We start from the raw sequence: 19,240 nt of genomic DNA, 5'->3' as shown, positions 1-19,240 counted from the left end.
CCACAAAAGGGCTTTATTACTGACATAAATACCCCTCAGTTTCATCAGCTTTCTTGGTGGCTGGTCTCAGACGATCCTGCAGGTGAAGAAGCCGGATGTGGAGGTCCTGGGCTGGCGTGGTTACATGTGGTCTCTGGTTATGAGGCTGGTTAGAGGTACTGCCAAATTCTTTAAAATGACGTTGGAGACGGCTTATTCTCTTGCAACAGCTCTGGTGGATATTACTGCAGTCAGCATGCCAATTACACGCTTCCTCAGAACTTGAGACATCTGTGGCATTGTGTTGTGTGACAAAACTGCACATTTTAGAGTGGCCTTTTATTGTCTCCAGCAGAAGGTGCACCTGTGTAATGATCATGCTGTTTAATCAGCTTCTTGATATGCCACACCTGTCAGGTGGATAGATTATCTTGGCAATGTAGAAATGCTCACTAACAGGGATGTAAACAAATTTGTGCACAAAATTTGAGACAAATAATATTTATGCGCATATGGAAAATGTATGGGATCTTTTATTTCAGCTCATGAAAACATGGGACCAACACTTTACATGTTGTGTTTATATTTTTGGTCAGTATATATGACAGGTAGATAGATAAAACTTACCCCAAAAAGTTGTACATAGTTGGTGATGAGGTCTTGGACCACGCTGATCTCTGGTGTGGTTTGTCCCTCGGTTTGGAAGAGACAGGAGGAGAACACACAGGCCAAGTCTCTGGTCTGCATCTGGTTGATATGGGAGCACCTCTGGACCCTACACAGTATAGAGATACAGGAGGACACACTGATGAACACACATATAGGTGGCATAGACTCATACTGTATGTTTATTTAATTTATTTAACTATGCAAGTCAGTTAAGAACAAATTCTTATTTTCAATGACGGCCTACTGGGGAACAGTGGGTTAACTGCCTTGTTCAGGGGCAGAACGACATATTTTTAACTTGTCAGCTCTGGGATTCAATCTTGCAACCTTTCGGTTACTAGTCCAACGCTCTAACCACTAGGCTACTTGCTGCCCCATGTACAGTACATAAACCCACAAATGCTTAAACACACACACAGGAACAGACACACACAGACACACCTAAGAGTACAGCTACACACAATGTCACCCTCGTACACTACCAAACGATGTACACACTCCCTGATCAACAGCATGAGCATGTGTGCTGGGAGCTAGAGGTTATGATTGGAGGAGATGTTAAACCAGGCCACAGTCCAGGTAATGATTGGAGATGTTAAACCAGGCCACAGTCCAGGTAATGATTGGAGGAGATGTTAAACCAGGCCACAGTCCAGATAATGATTGGAGGAGATGTTAAACCAGGCCAAAGTCCAGGTAATGATTGAAGGAGATGTTAAACCAGGCCACAGTCCAGATAATGATTGAAGGAGATGTTAAACCAGGCCACAGTCCAGGTAATGATTGGAGATGTTAAACCAGGCCACAGTCCAGATAATGATTGGAGGAGATGTTAAACCAGGCCACAGTCCAGGTAATGATAGGAGGAGATGTTAAACCAGGCCACAGTCCAGGTAATGATTGGAGATGTTAAACCAGGCCACAGTCCAGGTAATGATTGGAGGAGATGTTAAACCAGGCCACAGTCCAGATAATGATTGGAGGATATGTTAAACCAGGCCACAGTCCAGGTAATGATTGGAGATGTTAAACCAGGCCACAGTCCAGGTAATGATTGGAGGAGATGTTGAACCAGGCCACAGTCCAGATAATGATTGGAGGAGATGTTAAACCAGGCCACAGTCCAGGTAATGATTGGAGGAGATGTTAAACCAGGCCACAGTCCAGGTAATGATTGGATATGTTAAACCAGGCCACAGTCCAGATAATGATTGGAGATGTTAAACCAGGCCACAGTCCAGGTAATGATTGGAGGAGATGTTAAACCAGGCCACAGTCCAGGTAATGATTGGAGATGTTAAACCAGGCCACAGTCCAGGTAATGATTGGAGGAGATGTTAAACCAGGCCACAGTCCAGATAATGATTGGAGATGTTAAACCAGGCCACAGTCTAGATAATGATTGTAGATGTTAAACCAGGCCACAGTCCAGATAATGATTGGAGATGTTAAATCAGGCCACAGTCCAGGTAATGATTGGAGATGTCAAACCAGACCACAGTCCAGATAATGATTGGAGATGTCAAACCAGACCACAGTCCAGGTAATGATTGGAGATGTCAAACCAGACCACAGTCCAGATAATGATTGGAGATGTTAAACCAGGCCACAGTCCAGGTAATGATTGGAGATGTTAAACCAGGCCACAGTCCAGGCAATGATTGGAGATGTTAAACCAGGCCACAGTCCAAATTCCAGCAAAATACACAATTAAGTATTTTTTATTTAATTGAACCTTCATTTTAACAGAGAGTCATGCTGAGACCAATGTCTCTTTTAGGAATGAGTCCTGTACACACATAAAAACACATCAATATACACTATACACATTAATACACGGAAATCAAAACACATGCATAGAAAACAAACACATTTGTCAGTAAAAAGGTCCTCAATCAGCCTTTTGAATTGCCCTAGAGGCACCAAATCGTAGAGAGCCTTGGAGATTACTCCACAAGTAAGGTGCACAAAAACTAAAAGCAGATTGACCTAACTCAGTGAAGATGGAAGAGATGTTCAGAGTTAGCCATCCCTCAGACTGGGTCTGGTATCTCATACATCTGTAGGTTAACAATCTGCTCATTACCATAATAGTCAGATGAATAATCCAACATATACACTGTGGCTTTGGAGCGGAACAGCAGCACTGTAAGCAGCGTACAAGACCTCATCAGGCCAGACAAGTAGTAGTAGTGAATTAGAAGTATTTACAGTATCTAACAGATGTAGAAATATGTTGTATCTACTGTATGTCCATATCTACTTTACTAGAAGGGTGGAATTGGGTGAGAACATGTTCAAGACAAGTTCTCAGGGTGATTTTATTTTGGATTTAATACTATCTGGTAAACCATGGGACATGAGAGAATGATAAAAAAATAAAATAAACATCTACATTAACCTTTTTTTTTTTGTTACTGTAGTGGGCTGAAAGTAGTGGCATCCTGTGCTGACACACAACGTGTTATCATTCACACCCAGAGGAGGGTATGTGTTATACAGAATGGTGTTATGGGTAAATTAAGTGACTTCTGCAGAGCAAGGGATTGTGGGTTAGAAGTGTCAATAAGAACAGGTGGCATCGCTATGCTGATGTGCCCAAGTCTGTGTTGTTGTCTCACTTACCACCCACACACAGTTCTGTGTGTGTGTGTGTGTGTGTGTGTGTGTGTGTGTGTGTGTGTGTGTGTGTGCGTGTGTGCCATGTGACTCTTTTATTCCACCACATAATGGCGTATGATATTCAGACTAATATATATATATATATATATATATATATATATATATATATATATATATATATATATATATATATACACTGAATATCATAATATATATCTACAGTTGAAGTTGGAAGTTTACATACACCTTAGCCAAGTACATTTAAACTCAGTTTTCCACAATTCCTGACATTTAATCCTAGTAAAAATTCCCTGTTTTAGGTCAGATAGAATCACCACTTTATTTTAAGAATATGAAATGTCAGAATAATAGTAGAGAATTATTTATTTCAGCTTTTATTTCTTTAATCACATCCCCAGTGGGTCAGAAGTTTACATACACTCAATTAGTATTTGGTAGCATTGCCTTTAAATTGTTTATCTTAGGCCAAACGTCTTGGGTAGCCTTCCACAAACTTCCCACAATAAGTTGGGTGAATTTTGGCCCATTCCCACTGACAGAGCTGGTGTAATTGAGTCAGGTTTGTAGGCCGCCTTGCTCGCACACACTTTTTCAGTTCTGCCCACACATTTTCTATGGGATTGAGATCAGGGCTTTGTGATGGCCACTCCAATACCTTGACTTTGTTGTCCTTAAGCCATTTTGCCACAACTTTGGAAGTATGCTTGGGGTCATTGTCCATTTGGAAGAACCATTTGCGACCAAGCTTTAACTTCCTGACTGATGTCTTGAGATGTTGCTTCAATATATCCACATAATTTTCCTTCTCATGATGCCTGATATTTTGTGAAGTGCACCAGTCCTTCCTGCAGCAAAGCACCCCCACAACATGATGCTGCCACCCCCATGCTTCACGGTTGGGATAGTGTTCTTCGGCTTGCAAGCCTCCCCCTTTTTCCTCCAAACATAACGATGGTCATTATGGCCAAACAGTTCTATTTTAGTTTCATCAGACCAGAGGACATTTCTCCAAAAAGTATGATCTTTGTCCCCATGTGCAGTTGCAAACTGTAGTCTGGCTTCTTTATGGCAGTTTTTGAGCAGTGGCTTCTTCCTTGCTGAGCGGCCTTTCAGGTTATGTCGATATAGGACTCGTTTTACTGTGGATATAGACACTTTTGTACCGGTTTCCTCCAGCATCTTCACAAGGTCCTTTGCTGTTGTTCTGGGATTGATTTGCACTTTTCTCACCAATGTACTGGTGAATCTCTGATCCACCTCTACGCAGACGACACCATTCTGTATACTTCTGGCCCTTCTTTGGACACTGTGTTAACAACCCTCCAGACGAGCTTCAATGCCATTCAACTCTCCTTCCGTGGCCTCCAACTGCTCCTAAACACAAGTAAAACTAAATGCATGCTCTTCAACCGATCGCTGCCTTCACCTGCCCGCCCATCCAGCATAACTTCTCTGGACGGTTCTAACTTAGAATTTGTGGACAACTACAAATACCTAGGTGTCTGGTTAGACTGTAAACTCTCCTTCCAGACTCACATCAATCATCTCCAATCCAAAGTGAAATCTAGAATTGGCTTCCTATTTCGCAACAAAGCATCCTTCACTCATGCTGCCAAACATACCCTCGTAAAACTGACCATCCTACCAATCCTCGACTTCGGCGATGTCATTTACAAAATAGCCTCCAATACCCTACTCAACAAGCTGGATGCAGTCTATCACAGTGCCATCCGTTTTGTCACCAAAGCCTCATATACAACCCACCACTGCGATCTGTATGCTCTCGTTGGCTGGCCTTCACTTCATAATCGTCGCCAAACACATTGGCTCCAGGTCATCTACAAGACCCTGCTAGGTAAAGTCCCCCCTTATCTCCGCTCACTGGTCACCATAGCAGCACCCACCTGTAGCACGCGCTCCAGCAGGTATATCTCTCTGGTCACCCCTAAAGCCAACTCCTCCTTTGGTCGTCTCTCCTTCCAGTTCTCTGCTGCCAAGGACTGGAACGAACTACAAAAATCTCTGAAATTGGAAACACTTATCTCCCTCACTAGCTTTAAGCACCAGCTGTCAGAGCAGCTCACAGATCACTGCACCTGTACATAGCCCATCTATAATTTAGCCCAAACTACTACCTCTTCCCCTACTGTATTTATTTATTTTATTTATTTTGCTCCTTTGCACCATATTATTTATATTTGAACTTTGAACTTTCTTCAAACTACAAATCTACCATTCCAGTGTTTTTCTTGCTATACTTTATTTACTTTGCCACCATGGCATTTTTTTGCTTTTACCTCCCTTATCTCACATCATTTGCTCACATTGTATATAGTCTTATTTTTTTTCTACTGTATTATTGACTGTATGTTGTTTACTCCATGTGTAACTCTGTGTTGTTGTATGTTGTCGAACTGCTTTGCTTTATCTTGGCAAGGTCGCAATTGTAAATGAGAACTTGTTCTCAACTTGCCTACCTGGTTAAATAAAGGTGAAATAAAAAAATATAAAAAAATCTCTAGGAGACAGAATGCGTCCTTCCTGAGCGGTATGACGGCTGTGTAGTCCCATGGTGTTTATACTTGCGTACTATTGTTTGTACAGATGAGCGTGGTATCTTTAGGCGTTTAGAAATTGCTCCCAAGGATGAACCAGACTTGTGGAGGTCTATCATTTTTTTTCTGATGTCTTGGCTGATTTTCTTTTGATTTTCCCATTATGTCAAGCAAAGAGGCACTGAGTTTGAAGGTAGGTCTTGAAAAACATCCTCAGGTACACCTCCAATTGACTCAAATGATGTCAATTAGCCTATCAGAATCTTCTGACATGACATAATTTTCCAAGCTGTTTAAGCTGTTTAAAGGCACAGTCAACTTAGTGTATGTATACTTCTGACCCACTGGAATTGTGATACAGGGAATTATAAGTGAAATAATCTGTCTGTAAACAATTTTTGGAAAAATGACTTATGTCATGCACAAAGTAGATGTCCTAACCGACTTGCCAAAACTATAGTTTGTTACCAAGAAATGTGTGGAGTGGTTGAAAGACAAGTTAATGACTCCAACCTAAGTGTATGTAAACTTCAAACTTCAACTGTATTATGATATTAATACTAATATATATATATATATATATATATTTTTTTTTTTTGTCTGAATATCATTATATATATATAGTCTGAATATTATAATATATATTATGATATTCAGACTATATAATGAGCAAAGCAGAGTGTGCAAAGCTGTCATCAAGGCAAAGGGTGGCTACTTTGAAGAATTCAAATATAACATATATTTTCATTTTTTAATACTTTTATGGCTACTACATGATTCCATATGTGTTATTTCATAGCTGTGATGTCTTCACTATTATTCTACAATGTAGAAAATAGTAAAAATAAATAAAAACCCTTGAATGAGTAGCTATGTCCAAATGTTTGACTGGTACTGTTTACATTATGATAATCAGGATATATACACTGAGGTTACAAAACATTAGGAACACCTGCTCTTTCTATGACAGACTGACCAGGTTAATCCAGGTCAAAGCTTTGATCCCTTATTGATGTCACCTGTTAAATCCACTTCAAATCAGTGTCGACAAAGGGGAGGAGACAGGTTAAACAAGGATTTTTAAGCCATGAGACAATTGAAACACGGATTGTGTATGTGTGCCATTCAGAGGGTGAATATGCAAGACAAAAGATTTAAGTGCCTTTGAACGAGGTATGTTTCCCGTGCGTATCAAGAACAGTCCACCACCCAAAGGACATCGAAGCAACTTGACACAACTGTGGCAAGCATTGGAGTCAATATGGGCCAGCATCCCTGTGGAATGCTTTCAACACCTTGTAGAGTCCATGCCCCGACAAATTAAGGCTGTTCTGAGGGTAAAAGGGGGCGCAACTCAAAATTAGGAAGGTGTTTCTTATGTTTTGTACACTCAGTGTATAGTATGATATTCAGGCTCTCCTTTTCAGACAAACTACTTGACCTACATGTTCGTAAGTGCTTGTTATTGTGAAATACTCATCTGAAAATGTGTCTGCAGTGCATTACAGTGAAAGGAACAGTGACATGATGAGTGTAGGGTAGCTTTGACCGGAGGATTCTTGCAGTTTGTACGTACGTGCGTGCATGCGTGCGTGCGTTGACCAGAGGGTATCTGCAGCCTTGGACTCTCACCTGTAGAGATGTTGCAGCAGAGCAGTCAGGGTGGATCTGTTGATCTTGGGAAGACTCTGGATAAATCTAGAGTACTTCTCCACTCTCCGTTTCTCATCCTCCTCATCTACACTCACCAAAGAAAGGAGGTCATTGATTAAAACAAAAGACACATAAATATAAATAAAGCTACAATAGAGTACATGATACACTGACCCAACCCAAATTACCCAAAAGGTATATACATATGTATCACTTCTACATCAATATTAAACAATCAAAGGTAATCTGTGGCTCTACACACCTAGTGCAGACACCCAGTAGGGGTAGAGCTCCTTGGTCAGCAAGGCGTCCTCGGCCTGGGACAGAAAGGTCTTCAGGGTGTCTGTGACGTCCTCCAGCTGGTGCTCCAGGACATGGAGCTTTACGTTGCGGGCGTCCTGCCTGAAGGCCCCCAGGAGCAGGGATACACGGCCCGGGTCCCCCCTAACGCTGTAGATCCCCTGATGGCACAGACCTAGAGGAGTGGGAGAAAAGGTAGGGGAAGGAGGAGGGGAGAGTGAGTGAGAGAGAGACAGCATGAAAACAAGTCCTCAAACCCTCATGTATTCAGCCAGCAGCATACCACCCTGCATCCAACTGCTGGCTTGCCTCTGAAGCTAAGTAGGGTCGGTCCTGGTCGGTCCCTGAATGGGAGACGAGATGCTCACCGTACTGTGTGACAAAAGCTATGCAGCTGTCCACAACGATGGGGACGCCCTTTTTACTCAGCTGCTGGTTGCTTAGAGCCCTGCCGTCCGTGCCAGAGGCCAATTTGATCGCAGAGTGCCACAGCGCAAAGTCCACTTTGTTGAAACCATGGATGTACACAGTTCTGTATGAAAGCAGAAAAAAGTCAGACAAACTAAAAATGTCTCAGCGATACCATAAAGCATTTTTAGGAAAATAGACATTGACAAATGTCTAATAACCTACTATTTAATTCTCAAACACAAACAATGCAGTGTTTCCCTATGATTTTTTTCAGCAGCGGTGGCAAAGGTAGTGTGGTGGTGGGGGGGGGGGGGGGGTAGTGGGCGTAGCTAATGGCGCAGTCTCCGGCCCCAAAATGTTGAGGCCCCCCTCTTAGCCGCAGAGATAACATTTTGCTGTTTAAAAGCAGATTTCATGCAATGTTACATATTTTGCCATGGGGCGGAGAGAAATGTTTTGTTTTAAAGCTAGTTTCCTGCAATGATACACATTCTGTCATGGGGCCAAGAGAAAGAAAATCTCTTTTTAAAGTAAATGTTTTGCGATTCTACGTAGCAAAAATTAGCAGTTTTAAAACTTATTTGACACTTTTGCCATGTTATTATGCTATCTTAGTGACCCAGACAACCAATGTGGACCTCATGTGATGACATTTTAGGAAACTAGATTTTCCCTGACTGTCGAGATTTTATTCTGGTGTTTGTTAGTTCTCAAAGATCTAATTAAAAAATACTCCATTATCTTTTCTACATACTTTATTTCTGGTTTTAGTAGTTTAAGTTCACACTAAATATATACCGTATATATATTTATTTTTGTCATATTTTTTTAAGTGGCGGCCACAATTTAGCAGCAGCAGCCCGCCACTGCTAAATGAATATAGAGAAAACACTGCAATGGAAAATACACACATCAGAACATGGTTCTGCAAAGCAGCCTGGAAACAAACAAACCACAGATACACATACCTTCCACCCTCCACCATCAAGAGCACTTGGATCCTCTCCTCACCTTCTACATGTGTGGAAACAGCTGAGAAAAGAGAACAATGTTCACAGCTGAAACAATGCTGAAACAAAGCATAGCTACACTGCACTTACAGAGTATTCCTCGCTATATGGAAGGAAAAGTCTGCCTTCTAGAAGCAGTTGTCGTAAACAAAGCTACACACCATGCAGATCTGCTCGGACAGCGGAAAACATGGGGGAACGAGACAGAAAGAGGGGGACAAATCTAAGCGAGTGATTGTGACGGCTACCATAAATGCTTCACACTAGAGTAAGTAACATTTTCCTGTTGCTGTGTAGCCGACACTACTGTATGCATCTGGTCGTTGTCTTGTTGATGTACATGTGTGAGGTTCACTCAGTAGGGGGAACTGGGGCTTGAAGCCTGGGTGTCACTGGTCGCCAGCTCTTACAATGTGTTGGCCTGGGTGGTGCCAAATCAGATCGCACTGGTTTGTATTATTCTACACCCCCCTACCCCCTTCCTCCATACACCTTCCTCCTCTCATACATACCACGTACGCACGCACGCACGCACACACACCACACACACACACACACACACACACACACACACACACACACACACACACACACAGCACAACTTGTATGTCCTACATGCCAATTACTTTCACACTCATGAATCTCTTTCTGTCCTATTTATTCAGTTTCATATTGGCCACAAACTACACTATATTTTACAACAATCCCATCTGCTTTACTGTCAAGCATTTTAAGAAGATCATATAAATCCACAGGTAACACTGCGATTACAACATTTACAATTAAGTCATTAAGCAGATGCTTTTATCCAGGGTGACTTACAGGATCAATTAGGGTTAAGTGCCTTGCTCAAGGGCACATCGACAGATTTTTCACCTAGTTGGCTTGGGGATATGAAGCAGCGACATCTTGGTTACCTGACCAACGCTCTTAACCGCTAGGCTAGAAACTCTCAATAATATATGGAGGTAAACAGGCAAAACAATTAATCTCCACCACTCTCTGGTGGCAAATTATGTGCTGATGTTGTGTTTGGCAGAGTTTCAAGGGCAAGGAATTTAGCTCTGTTTCCAGCAACCTGCGGTAAAAAAACAGAAGCTTCAGAGATTGCTATTGAATTGAGAAGACTTTATTAATAAAACAGTGTTATCAGGTAAACGCAACAAACACATCAAAATCCCTTTATCCACCTCTCGGCTCTCGCTGAGGAAATGTTATTACGTTTTATGCTTCTGGGATAAGGAAGCTAACTCTGCGGTCTTGTAGGCCTGTAATTAGTATTGGGATTCAGGCCTGTAAAAAAGTGCTTGATATGCTTAGTTTCTTCATTCTTCAGAGAAATAAAAAAACATGTTTTAAGGTAACAACAGCCCACATTATCACACAGAAATGATGTGTATTAAAGGCCCGGAAATCAACTGTGACCTCGCTTGCGTGCTTACTAGACGATGTGAATAATTCTATTATTTTCCAATGTGTGCTGTGTTGTAGAGAGAGAGAGAGAGTCGCATAGATCTGGTTTTGCTAATGGGCATCATTGGAGTAATTCTATCTTTGATGAATCAGGGGCTGGTACTCATGCAAAAAGCCTGGCTCACTCCAATTTCCCTTGCACTAGTTGTTTCATTTCCTTGTTGGCCAGTGACAATTTTGGAAGAATAATACACCATTTTACAAACTACACCCCTGTAACAAATACTGAATCAAATATATTGATGAAACTAAATTGAAGATGTGCTTATCTTGTTCTGAAACAATAGGCGTCCAATCAAAACGCATCTTTTGACCATTGGGTACAATAATATGCGAGTCTACGAAAACCAATAGTCCAAACCTCATTTCTCTTTCATAATCCGTTCAAAAGTTATTGGAGTTTTTACCCTTGTAGGACGGCCAAAACTGGGTGACTAAATCAACGTAGGCCAGAGATTAAAAGTGGTAAAAATAAAAGTGGAAAATAGCATTGAGTCAGCTAGGCTGGTTGCTGTGTGAGAGTTAAGGCTCATTGACAGGCTGTTGAACTCGTCAGATTTCTTCTCCAATCCGGAGGACATAAAACAATAGAGGTGAGATAGATATCGATATTGAGACACAACATGTAGTATTTAGTATTCAACGATCATGGGGGTCGTTGGACATCTTTACAGATGACCACCACAACACGTGAATCCTCAAAAGTTGCTGCGAGAATGTGGCACCACTTCTGTCAACAGAGCCCAGTGCTTATTTGAATATAATGTTAATGATAATGTTAGAGAAAGACTCCACTGAACGATTCAGAACTTGAAGGATCATATTTGCCTAGGTAAAATGTATTTTATAACATAAGGAAGGGAAATTTCATCACCAAAGCACTTATTCACCCACTCGGGGAGTGAATAAACATCTCTCTCTCTCTCACTCACTCACACAACTGCACTGTTGGAGCTAGGAACACAAGCATTTCGCTACACCGGCAATAACATCTGCTAAATATGTGTGTTTGATTTGGGGAGGAGATTTTTACTCAAGACATGCTAACCTCCCCTGTTATTGGTAATGGTGGTATGATTTACATTTACATTTGACATTTTAGTCATTTAGCAGACGCTCTTATCCAGAGCGACTTACAGTAGTGAATGCATACATTTCATACATTTTTTTCTCCATACTGGTCCCCCGTGGGAATCAAACCCACAACCTTGGCGTTGCAAACACCATGCTCTACCAACTGAGCCACACGGGACCCTATGACCATGGGGGTATGATCGTTGACCCTCTAACTTTCTCGCTCATCATTATAAATAAATCATTCAGGATTATTTGTAATCATGGTAGCATCCACATAAATCTAGAAGTGTTTAGAAACACATTCAATTCTTATTTACAGTAAAAGTGACTCCGAAATGACACAATACATTATTCAGCATTAATTTCTATTGGCCACAAAATCATCTGAAACACAACCAAAACATACAGCAAATGCATCCAACAAGTTTGAGTCACCAGCTTGATGTAGTCACTGCATGTTATGAATATGGGTCCAAATACTACACTTTTAACTACTTTATTTATAGGAATCTTTAGGGGGTGTCAATAATTTTGACCCTTACCTTTTTGAGGAAAAATAATTACTTGTTAAACCAAATCTATTTCTCTGAGCAATTGTATTACTATAAAATACTATTATTTTATTTGGATTTTGTTTCTACAATATACTGTAGCTCGGTGTTTGAATTATTTTTTGTTTACAGTCATTATTGCTCATCTTTATCAAGGGTGTCAATAATTTAACCCCACTATACATATTATATATTACTCCAAACTGGAGCCAGAGTGACATTTCTAAAGCAGTAAAGCTGGTTAGGTGTCTAGTCAACATCCTAATGCCTCTAAACTGTCTAAAACATGTCTGATCTTTCTGTGGTACACTGCAGCAACCCACCTGGTTGGGGTGTCACAGTGGTACTAATGGGTGCAAAGTCTATGTCACAGGATGGACTTCCTTACATTCCACTCAGATTCCAAAACGTTTCACCCGTAAGAGAACACAGAGAGGCCCTCTGGTACCTCTGAGGCTTCCCGTCTGTGACAAACATGGATTTCAGAGTGCCGGGAGAATCAGGAAAGCCATGGCAGCTCTCAGCTCCCTAATCCCACCCCAGGTAAGAGGAGGGGGCAGGAACGCAGCGACGTTCCGATTTGATCTACAGTAAGCCTTAAACGGATTAAAGATATTTATTTATTTTCCTGCCCATACACATAATTCTGCTGCAATCAATTGACATTTTGCAAGTCTAGTTGGCTGCCAACTCCGTGTGAACTTCTCGCCGACATGGCTGACATACCCGCTGGGCAACTTCTTTGCTCTCCGCTGAGAAGACTTATAAAGACGACTGTAGTGTGGCGACTATCTCTCAGAAGTAGGAGGGCACGCTCACACTTTCCACAGTAGCGTGGAGATGTCAATACTACATGCCAGCGGAGAGAGACGGTGCCACTTCAAAGATGAGAACTAACACCAGGCAGGGTAAAGATGAGAACTAATACCAGGCAGGGTCAAGATGAGAACTAATGCCAGGCAGGGTCAAGATGAGAACTAATACCAGGCAGGGTCAAGATGAGAACTAATACCAGGCAGGGTCAAGATGAGAACTAATGCCAGGCAGGGTCAAGATGAGAACTAACACCAGGCAGGGTCAAGATGAGAACTAATACCAGGCAGGGTCAAGATGAGAACTAATACCAGGCAGGGTCAAGATGAGATAGACAGGTTACACTGTACTGTGTATGATATATGAGCCTATATTGTTCCTCCTTGTGTGTGTGTGTGTGTGTGTGTGTGTGTGTGTGTGTGTGTGTGTGTGTGTGTGTGTGTGTGTGTGTGTGTGTGTGTGTATGGTTGTTTGTGTGTGTGTGTGTGTATGGTTGTGTATGCGTGCAGGCGTGTGTGTGTGTGTGTATGGTTGTGTGTGTGTGGTTGTGTGTGTGTTTGTGTATGGTTGTGTATGCGTGCAGGCGTGTGTGTGTGTGTGTGTGTGTGTATATGGTTGTGTGTCTATGGTTGTGTGTGTGTTTGTGTATGGTTGTGTATGCGTGCAGGCGTGTGTGGTGTGTTTGTGTGTCTTTAGGTATGGACTCTATACTTACTGAGTTCCTGTAGTTGTTTGAGCTGCATGGCCCCCAGTGTCCTCTCCTCCTCCCCGGAACTAAAGTAGAGGGCGGAGCCTTCCAGAGCAAACCAACCAACCCTCCAGTGATAGAGGTCATGACCTTCCTTAAAGTAGAGCCGACCAATCAGCTCGCAGTCTCTCCTCAACAAAGCCTCTACTTTGGATGGGACGAAACACTGAAGGGAACAAAAGAAAAAAAGAAAGAAAAACTATTCTCTAGAGTCACAGCGAAACAAAATCGAACAGAGAAAAATAAAAATAAAAACATCTGTGCACAAGCAACAAACTTTAAGGTTCCCGAAACTTCTTCTTTCCCCAGCTGAATTTACTTCTAACACACCTTTCTCTCTCTCTCTCAGTGTCTTAACCGTTTGATTGCAGCTCAAATTGAATCACGAGGGTGTCTAAGGCTATACAGACAGGTGGACTAATATGGCTACCTCTACCACTATCTAACACCAGCTGGGATTAATAGATAGGTTGAGCAAGATAAAACAAAGGAATTGAGGACATATTTTGTGTAGCGTGTCATTACAAGAGCTTGTCACAGGCAGGAGAAGAGACAGTTAGACTACTATGTCTTCTTGATGGTTCCAGGGGCTGTGTGTGTGTGTGTGTGTGTGTGTGTGTGTGTGTGTGTGTGTGTGTGTGTGTGTGTGTGTGTGTAAGGAGGGTGAAATTGATCTATTGTGATTCAAATGTGACACACACACTAACCCACACTGATACACACACAGACTGACCCGCAATGATACACATGCAGACTAACTCACACTGATACACACAGACTGACACACAATGATACATGTAGACTGACCCACAATGATACACACTATGTAAAACTAGTAAAGAAATTGTCTAAAACACACTCACACACCTTGGCGATAGCCTGGACCCAGTCTTGCTGTGTCTCCTGTGTCTTGGCGCCAAACAAGAACACTCTGTCTGACTGTAGGTATATCTCCACCATGAACACAGCCCTGAGAGAACAATGGGACAGGTTTGTCACATATAGTACTGTACCTGGTGCATGCAGGTGAAAGGGATAGGAGACTGTTGCTTTAAATACTAACCAGCAAGGAGTCTAAATACTGGCACTATACATACACAAACACATTCTGTACATTACTGTAAATAATACAAACCAAGACATGTACAGCAACACATATGTGTGAAAACACAGAGGCCTAAATACAGTGCCTTCAGAAAGTATTCAGACCCCTTGACTTTTTCCACATTTTGTTATGTTACAGCCTGAATTTAAAATTGATTACATTAAATTGGCCTACACACAATAAACCATAATGTCAACGTGGAATTTTGTATCTAGACATTTTTTTAAATGAATTAAAAATAAAAAGCAGAAATGTCTTGAGTCAATAAGTATTTAATCCCTTTGTTATGGCAAGCCTTAATAAGTTCAGGAGTAAAAATGTGCTTAACAAGTCACATGATACGTTGCATATATAATAATAATAATAATAATAATAATAATACTGTATAACATAGTTTTTCATGACTACTTCATCTCTGTACCCCCACACATACAATTATCTGTAAGGTCCCTCAGTCGAGCAGTGAATTTCAAACACAGATTCAACCACAAAGACCAGGGAGGTTTTCCAATGCCTCACAAAGAAGGGAACCTATTGGTAGATGGGTAAACATTAAAAAAAATATGACATTGAATATCCCTTTGAGCATGGCAAAGTTATTAATTACACTTTGGACGGTGTATCAATATACAGTTACAGAGTTTAATGGCTGTGATAGGAGAAAACTGAGGATGGATCAACAATACTGTAGTTACTCCACAATACTAAGCTAAATGCGTGAAAACAAGGAAGTCTGTAGAGAAGACAAATATTCCAAAACATGCATCCTGTTTGCAATAAGACACAAACAAATTTGGTAAAGAAATGTACTTTATGTCCTGAATACAAAGCTAAATATTTGAGGCAAATTCAACACAACACATCGCAGAGTAACACATCCTATTTTCATGCATGGTGGTAGCTGCATCATGTTATGGGTATGCTTGTCATCGGCAAGGACAAGGCAGTTTTTTAGAATAGAGTTAAGCACAGGCAAAACCCTAGAGGAAAACTTGTTTCAGTCTGCTTTCCAACAGACACTGGGAGACTATTCACCTTTACTTACCAAGACGACAACGAATGTTCCTGAGTTTACTTACGTAAATTAGATATTTCTGTATTTAAATGTCAATATATTTGCTAAAATATGAACAACAAAAAAACATATTTTCACTTTCTCATTATGGGGTATTGGGTGTAGATGGATGAGCCATTAATCCATTTTAATTTCAGGCAGTAACACAACAACATGTGGAAAAAGTCAAGGGATATGAATACTTTCTGAATGCACCGTATATATACCAACACCTTTACACACGTATACACAAATACTTCAACACATACACACATTTAAAACACACACACACAAAAGGTGCTTATACCTGCTGTTTAAGAGAGGAACAACCCTGCTGCCGGAAGCCAAAAGGCAGCTATTAATCTTTGTCCTTTTCCCTCTTTCTCTCATGTCTCTTTCACCGGCTTCCCTCTGTCTCCAAAAGCAGAGGAGGTCAGAGTATCACTTTCTTAATGGTTTCGACACAGAGGCAGGCGATCACTAGATTTTTTTTTGGGGGGGGGGGTATAGCGCGGCTGTGGTTATAAGGGGTTATAATGGGAACAGCAGAGCGTGTCTAAAGGAGCATGTCATGAGGGGTACTGGTAGCGCGGAGGCGTGTTTCCACTCACGAACATCAGGGGAACATGGCGGGACACGGGTGTTTGTGTGACCCCACTGGACCCCTGACAAGTGTGCAGGCGCTTGTTAGTGAGTCCCAGAGGACAAGAAGGCGAGGGGGAGAAAGAGAGAGAAAGAAAGGTAGAGAGAGAGAGATTTAAAAATAGAAGTTTAGGTTTGAAGAATATCTGACTAACAAACACAATCCAATGTCTTTAGACTACACCACAGAATCAAAATTCACCATCCAAAACTACTTCAACACCCACCCACTTCATCTAGCAGACACACGATTCTCCCTCCATCAAATCTTTGTGCATATTTTGATATAATATTCTGAAAACTCATCGGAGATCAGCGGACAAGGTAGAAGGTCTCATACCTGATGAAATTACCAAAGCAGTCTATTTAATGTAAAATGACACCCACGTTGTTCTGCAGTGCAGAGCCATGCAGGGCGATGCAGAGTAAGGGCAGTTGGGGAGAGTGTATTCTGCATACGTTAATATGTATGAGCCATAGACAGATGGATGTCCCCTGTATGGCACTAAGGCTAATCTCTCGCAGACAGATCTACAGTATCAGTCAACGGTTTGGACACAACTACTCATTCAAGGGTTTTTCTTTATTTTTACTATTTTCTACATTGTAGAATAATAGTGAAGACATCAACACTATGAAATAACACATATGGAATCATGAAGTAACCAAAAAAAGTGTTTAACAAATCAAAATATATTTGTTATTTGAGATTCTTCAAAGTAACCACCCTTTGCCATGATGACAGCTTTGTACACTCTTGGCATATATTTTGATTGGTTTAAAAAATGTTGGGTTACTACATGATTCCATATGTGTAATTTCATAGTGTTGACGTCTTCACTATTATTCTACAATGTTGAAAAAAGTAAAAATAAAGAAAAACCCTTGAATGAGTAGGTGTGTCCAAACTTTTGGCTGGTACTGTAGGTAAACATAATTGGTGCTATCGACTCTGTTGGGACTGAACGGGACACGTAGGATAAAGAACAGCAGTAGTTACAATGTTAGGGTTTTTCATAAATTGTTATTTGGACAAATCACAATTTCACATGTGTTAGCATCTTTCGGTTTTCATAAGGGGAGGGATCATTTGGCTTGTAACTTTCAAAGAGAGAGGGTGGAGCTCCTAGTTCCATTTCCACTCCTCGTTCTAGCATCTCTTCTCTTAGCATGTACAGACCCAGAACATAATCGAGTAGCTGACTAATATACTGAATACTTTAGCTCTGGGTTAACCAAGAGTACACTGAAGCATGCTGGGACTGTGGAGGTACAGAGCGTTTTTTATTTACATTTTTATTTAACCTTTATTTAACTAGGCAAGTCAGTTAAGAACAAATTCTTATTTACAATGACGGCCTAGGAACAGTGGGTTAACTGCCTTGTTTAGGGGCAGACTTTTTGGGCCAGTAACAAAGGTTACAACGCTCTAACCACTAGGCTACTTGCCGCTCAGCGTGTGGGGGTTTCAACTATGATACTGATCTGTAGTCAATGTAGCTCTTAGTTACTCTCCCACTGAAAGACAGGGAGATAAATGGGGAGACAGAGAGGCTGGGGGACAGAGAGAGAGATGAGGAGACAGTGAGGCTGGAGGACAGGGAGAGCGATGAGGAGACAGAGGCTGGAGGACAGGGAGATAGATGAGACAGAGAGGCAGCAAAACAGGGAGAGAGATGAGGAGACAGAGAGGCTGGGGGAGCACCATTTTACAATGATCGGGTCGCCATCAAACAAAAACACACACAGAGAGCCACAGACACAGAGACACACACACAGAGACACAGATACAGACACACACACACACAGACATAGAGACACACACACATACACACAGAGAGAGAGACACACACACACACACACACACACACACACAGAGAGACACACACACAGAGAGACACACACACACACAGAGAGAGACACACACACACAGAGAGAGACACACACACACAGAGAGACACACACAGATACACCAACAACTACACACTCAAGTGCATACTGTAGGCCCCCCACACACAACACGCCCGTCTCCCCGACACACAAACACTCCAAAAATACGCTGAAAAATTAACTAGGCTTGATTGTGTATATGAATCCATTGCATGGGGCCAGAGCAGTGAATACAGCCAGATGTCCATAATGAGAACATAAATAACATTTACAAATCAAGACATTGTTCCCTCTCCATAACATCTGCTGGGGTATTAATGGACCCATTATTTGAGCCACACACAAACACACACACACACAAGAAATGGACATAGGCACACACACATTCGGCGCACGTACATGCACACACTCAGAAATTGCATAATGGTCCCCTCTTCAGAGTGATTACTCATTGTTTAAATGTTTGAAGCGAATGGATAAGCCAAGCAATATTTTCTCTAAACTGCAGTCAGAGAATATACAGTTGAAGTCGGAAGTTTACATACACTTAGGTTGGAGTCATTAAAACTTGTTTCTCAACCACTCCACAAATTTCTTATTAACAAACTATAGTTTTGGCAAGTCAGTTAGGACATCTACTTTGTGCATGACACAAGTTATTTTTCAA

General features: G+C 41.4%; 1 protein-coding gene across 1 annotated transcript in view; it reads right to left on the bottom strand.

Moving 5' to 3' along the window:
- arap2 (ArfGAP with RhoGAP domain, ankyrin repeat and PH domain 2) overlaps positions 1 to 19,240 on the bottom strand; it is a gene marked incomplete at its 3' end in the record, with an annotated part of 151,628 nt that overhangs the window by 17,799 nt on the left and 114,589 nt on the right. The window contains 7 exon segments of the mRNA XM_029759778.1: positions 607 to 754; positions 7,479 to 7,584; positions 7,762 to 7,974; positions 8,168 to 8,331; positions 9,179 to 9,242; positions 13,850 to 14,048; positions 14,750 to 14,852. Of these exon segments, the coding sequence (XP_029615638.1) occupies positions 607 to 754; positions 7,479 to 7,584; positions 7,762 to 7,974; positions 8,168 to 8,331; positions 9,179 to 9,242; positions 13,850 to 14,048; positions 14,750 to 14,852 (997 nt within the window).

The sequence above is a fragment of the Salmo trutta genome, chromosome 8 (genome assembly GCF_901001165.1).
Source record: "Salmo trutta chromosome 8, fSalTru1.1, whole genome shotgun sequence".
In the NCBI taxonomy this organism is placed as follows: domain Eukaryota; kingdom Metazoa; phylum Chordata; class Actinopteri; order Salmoniformes; family Salmonidae; genus Salmo; species Salmo trutta.
The sequence above is the reverse complement of the archived record's forward strand: the minus strand, read 5'-3'. Positions and strand labels throughout refer to the sequence as shown.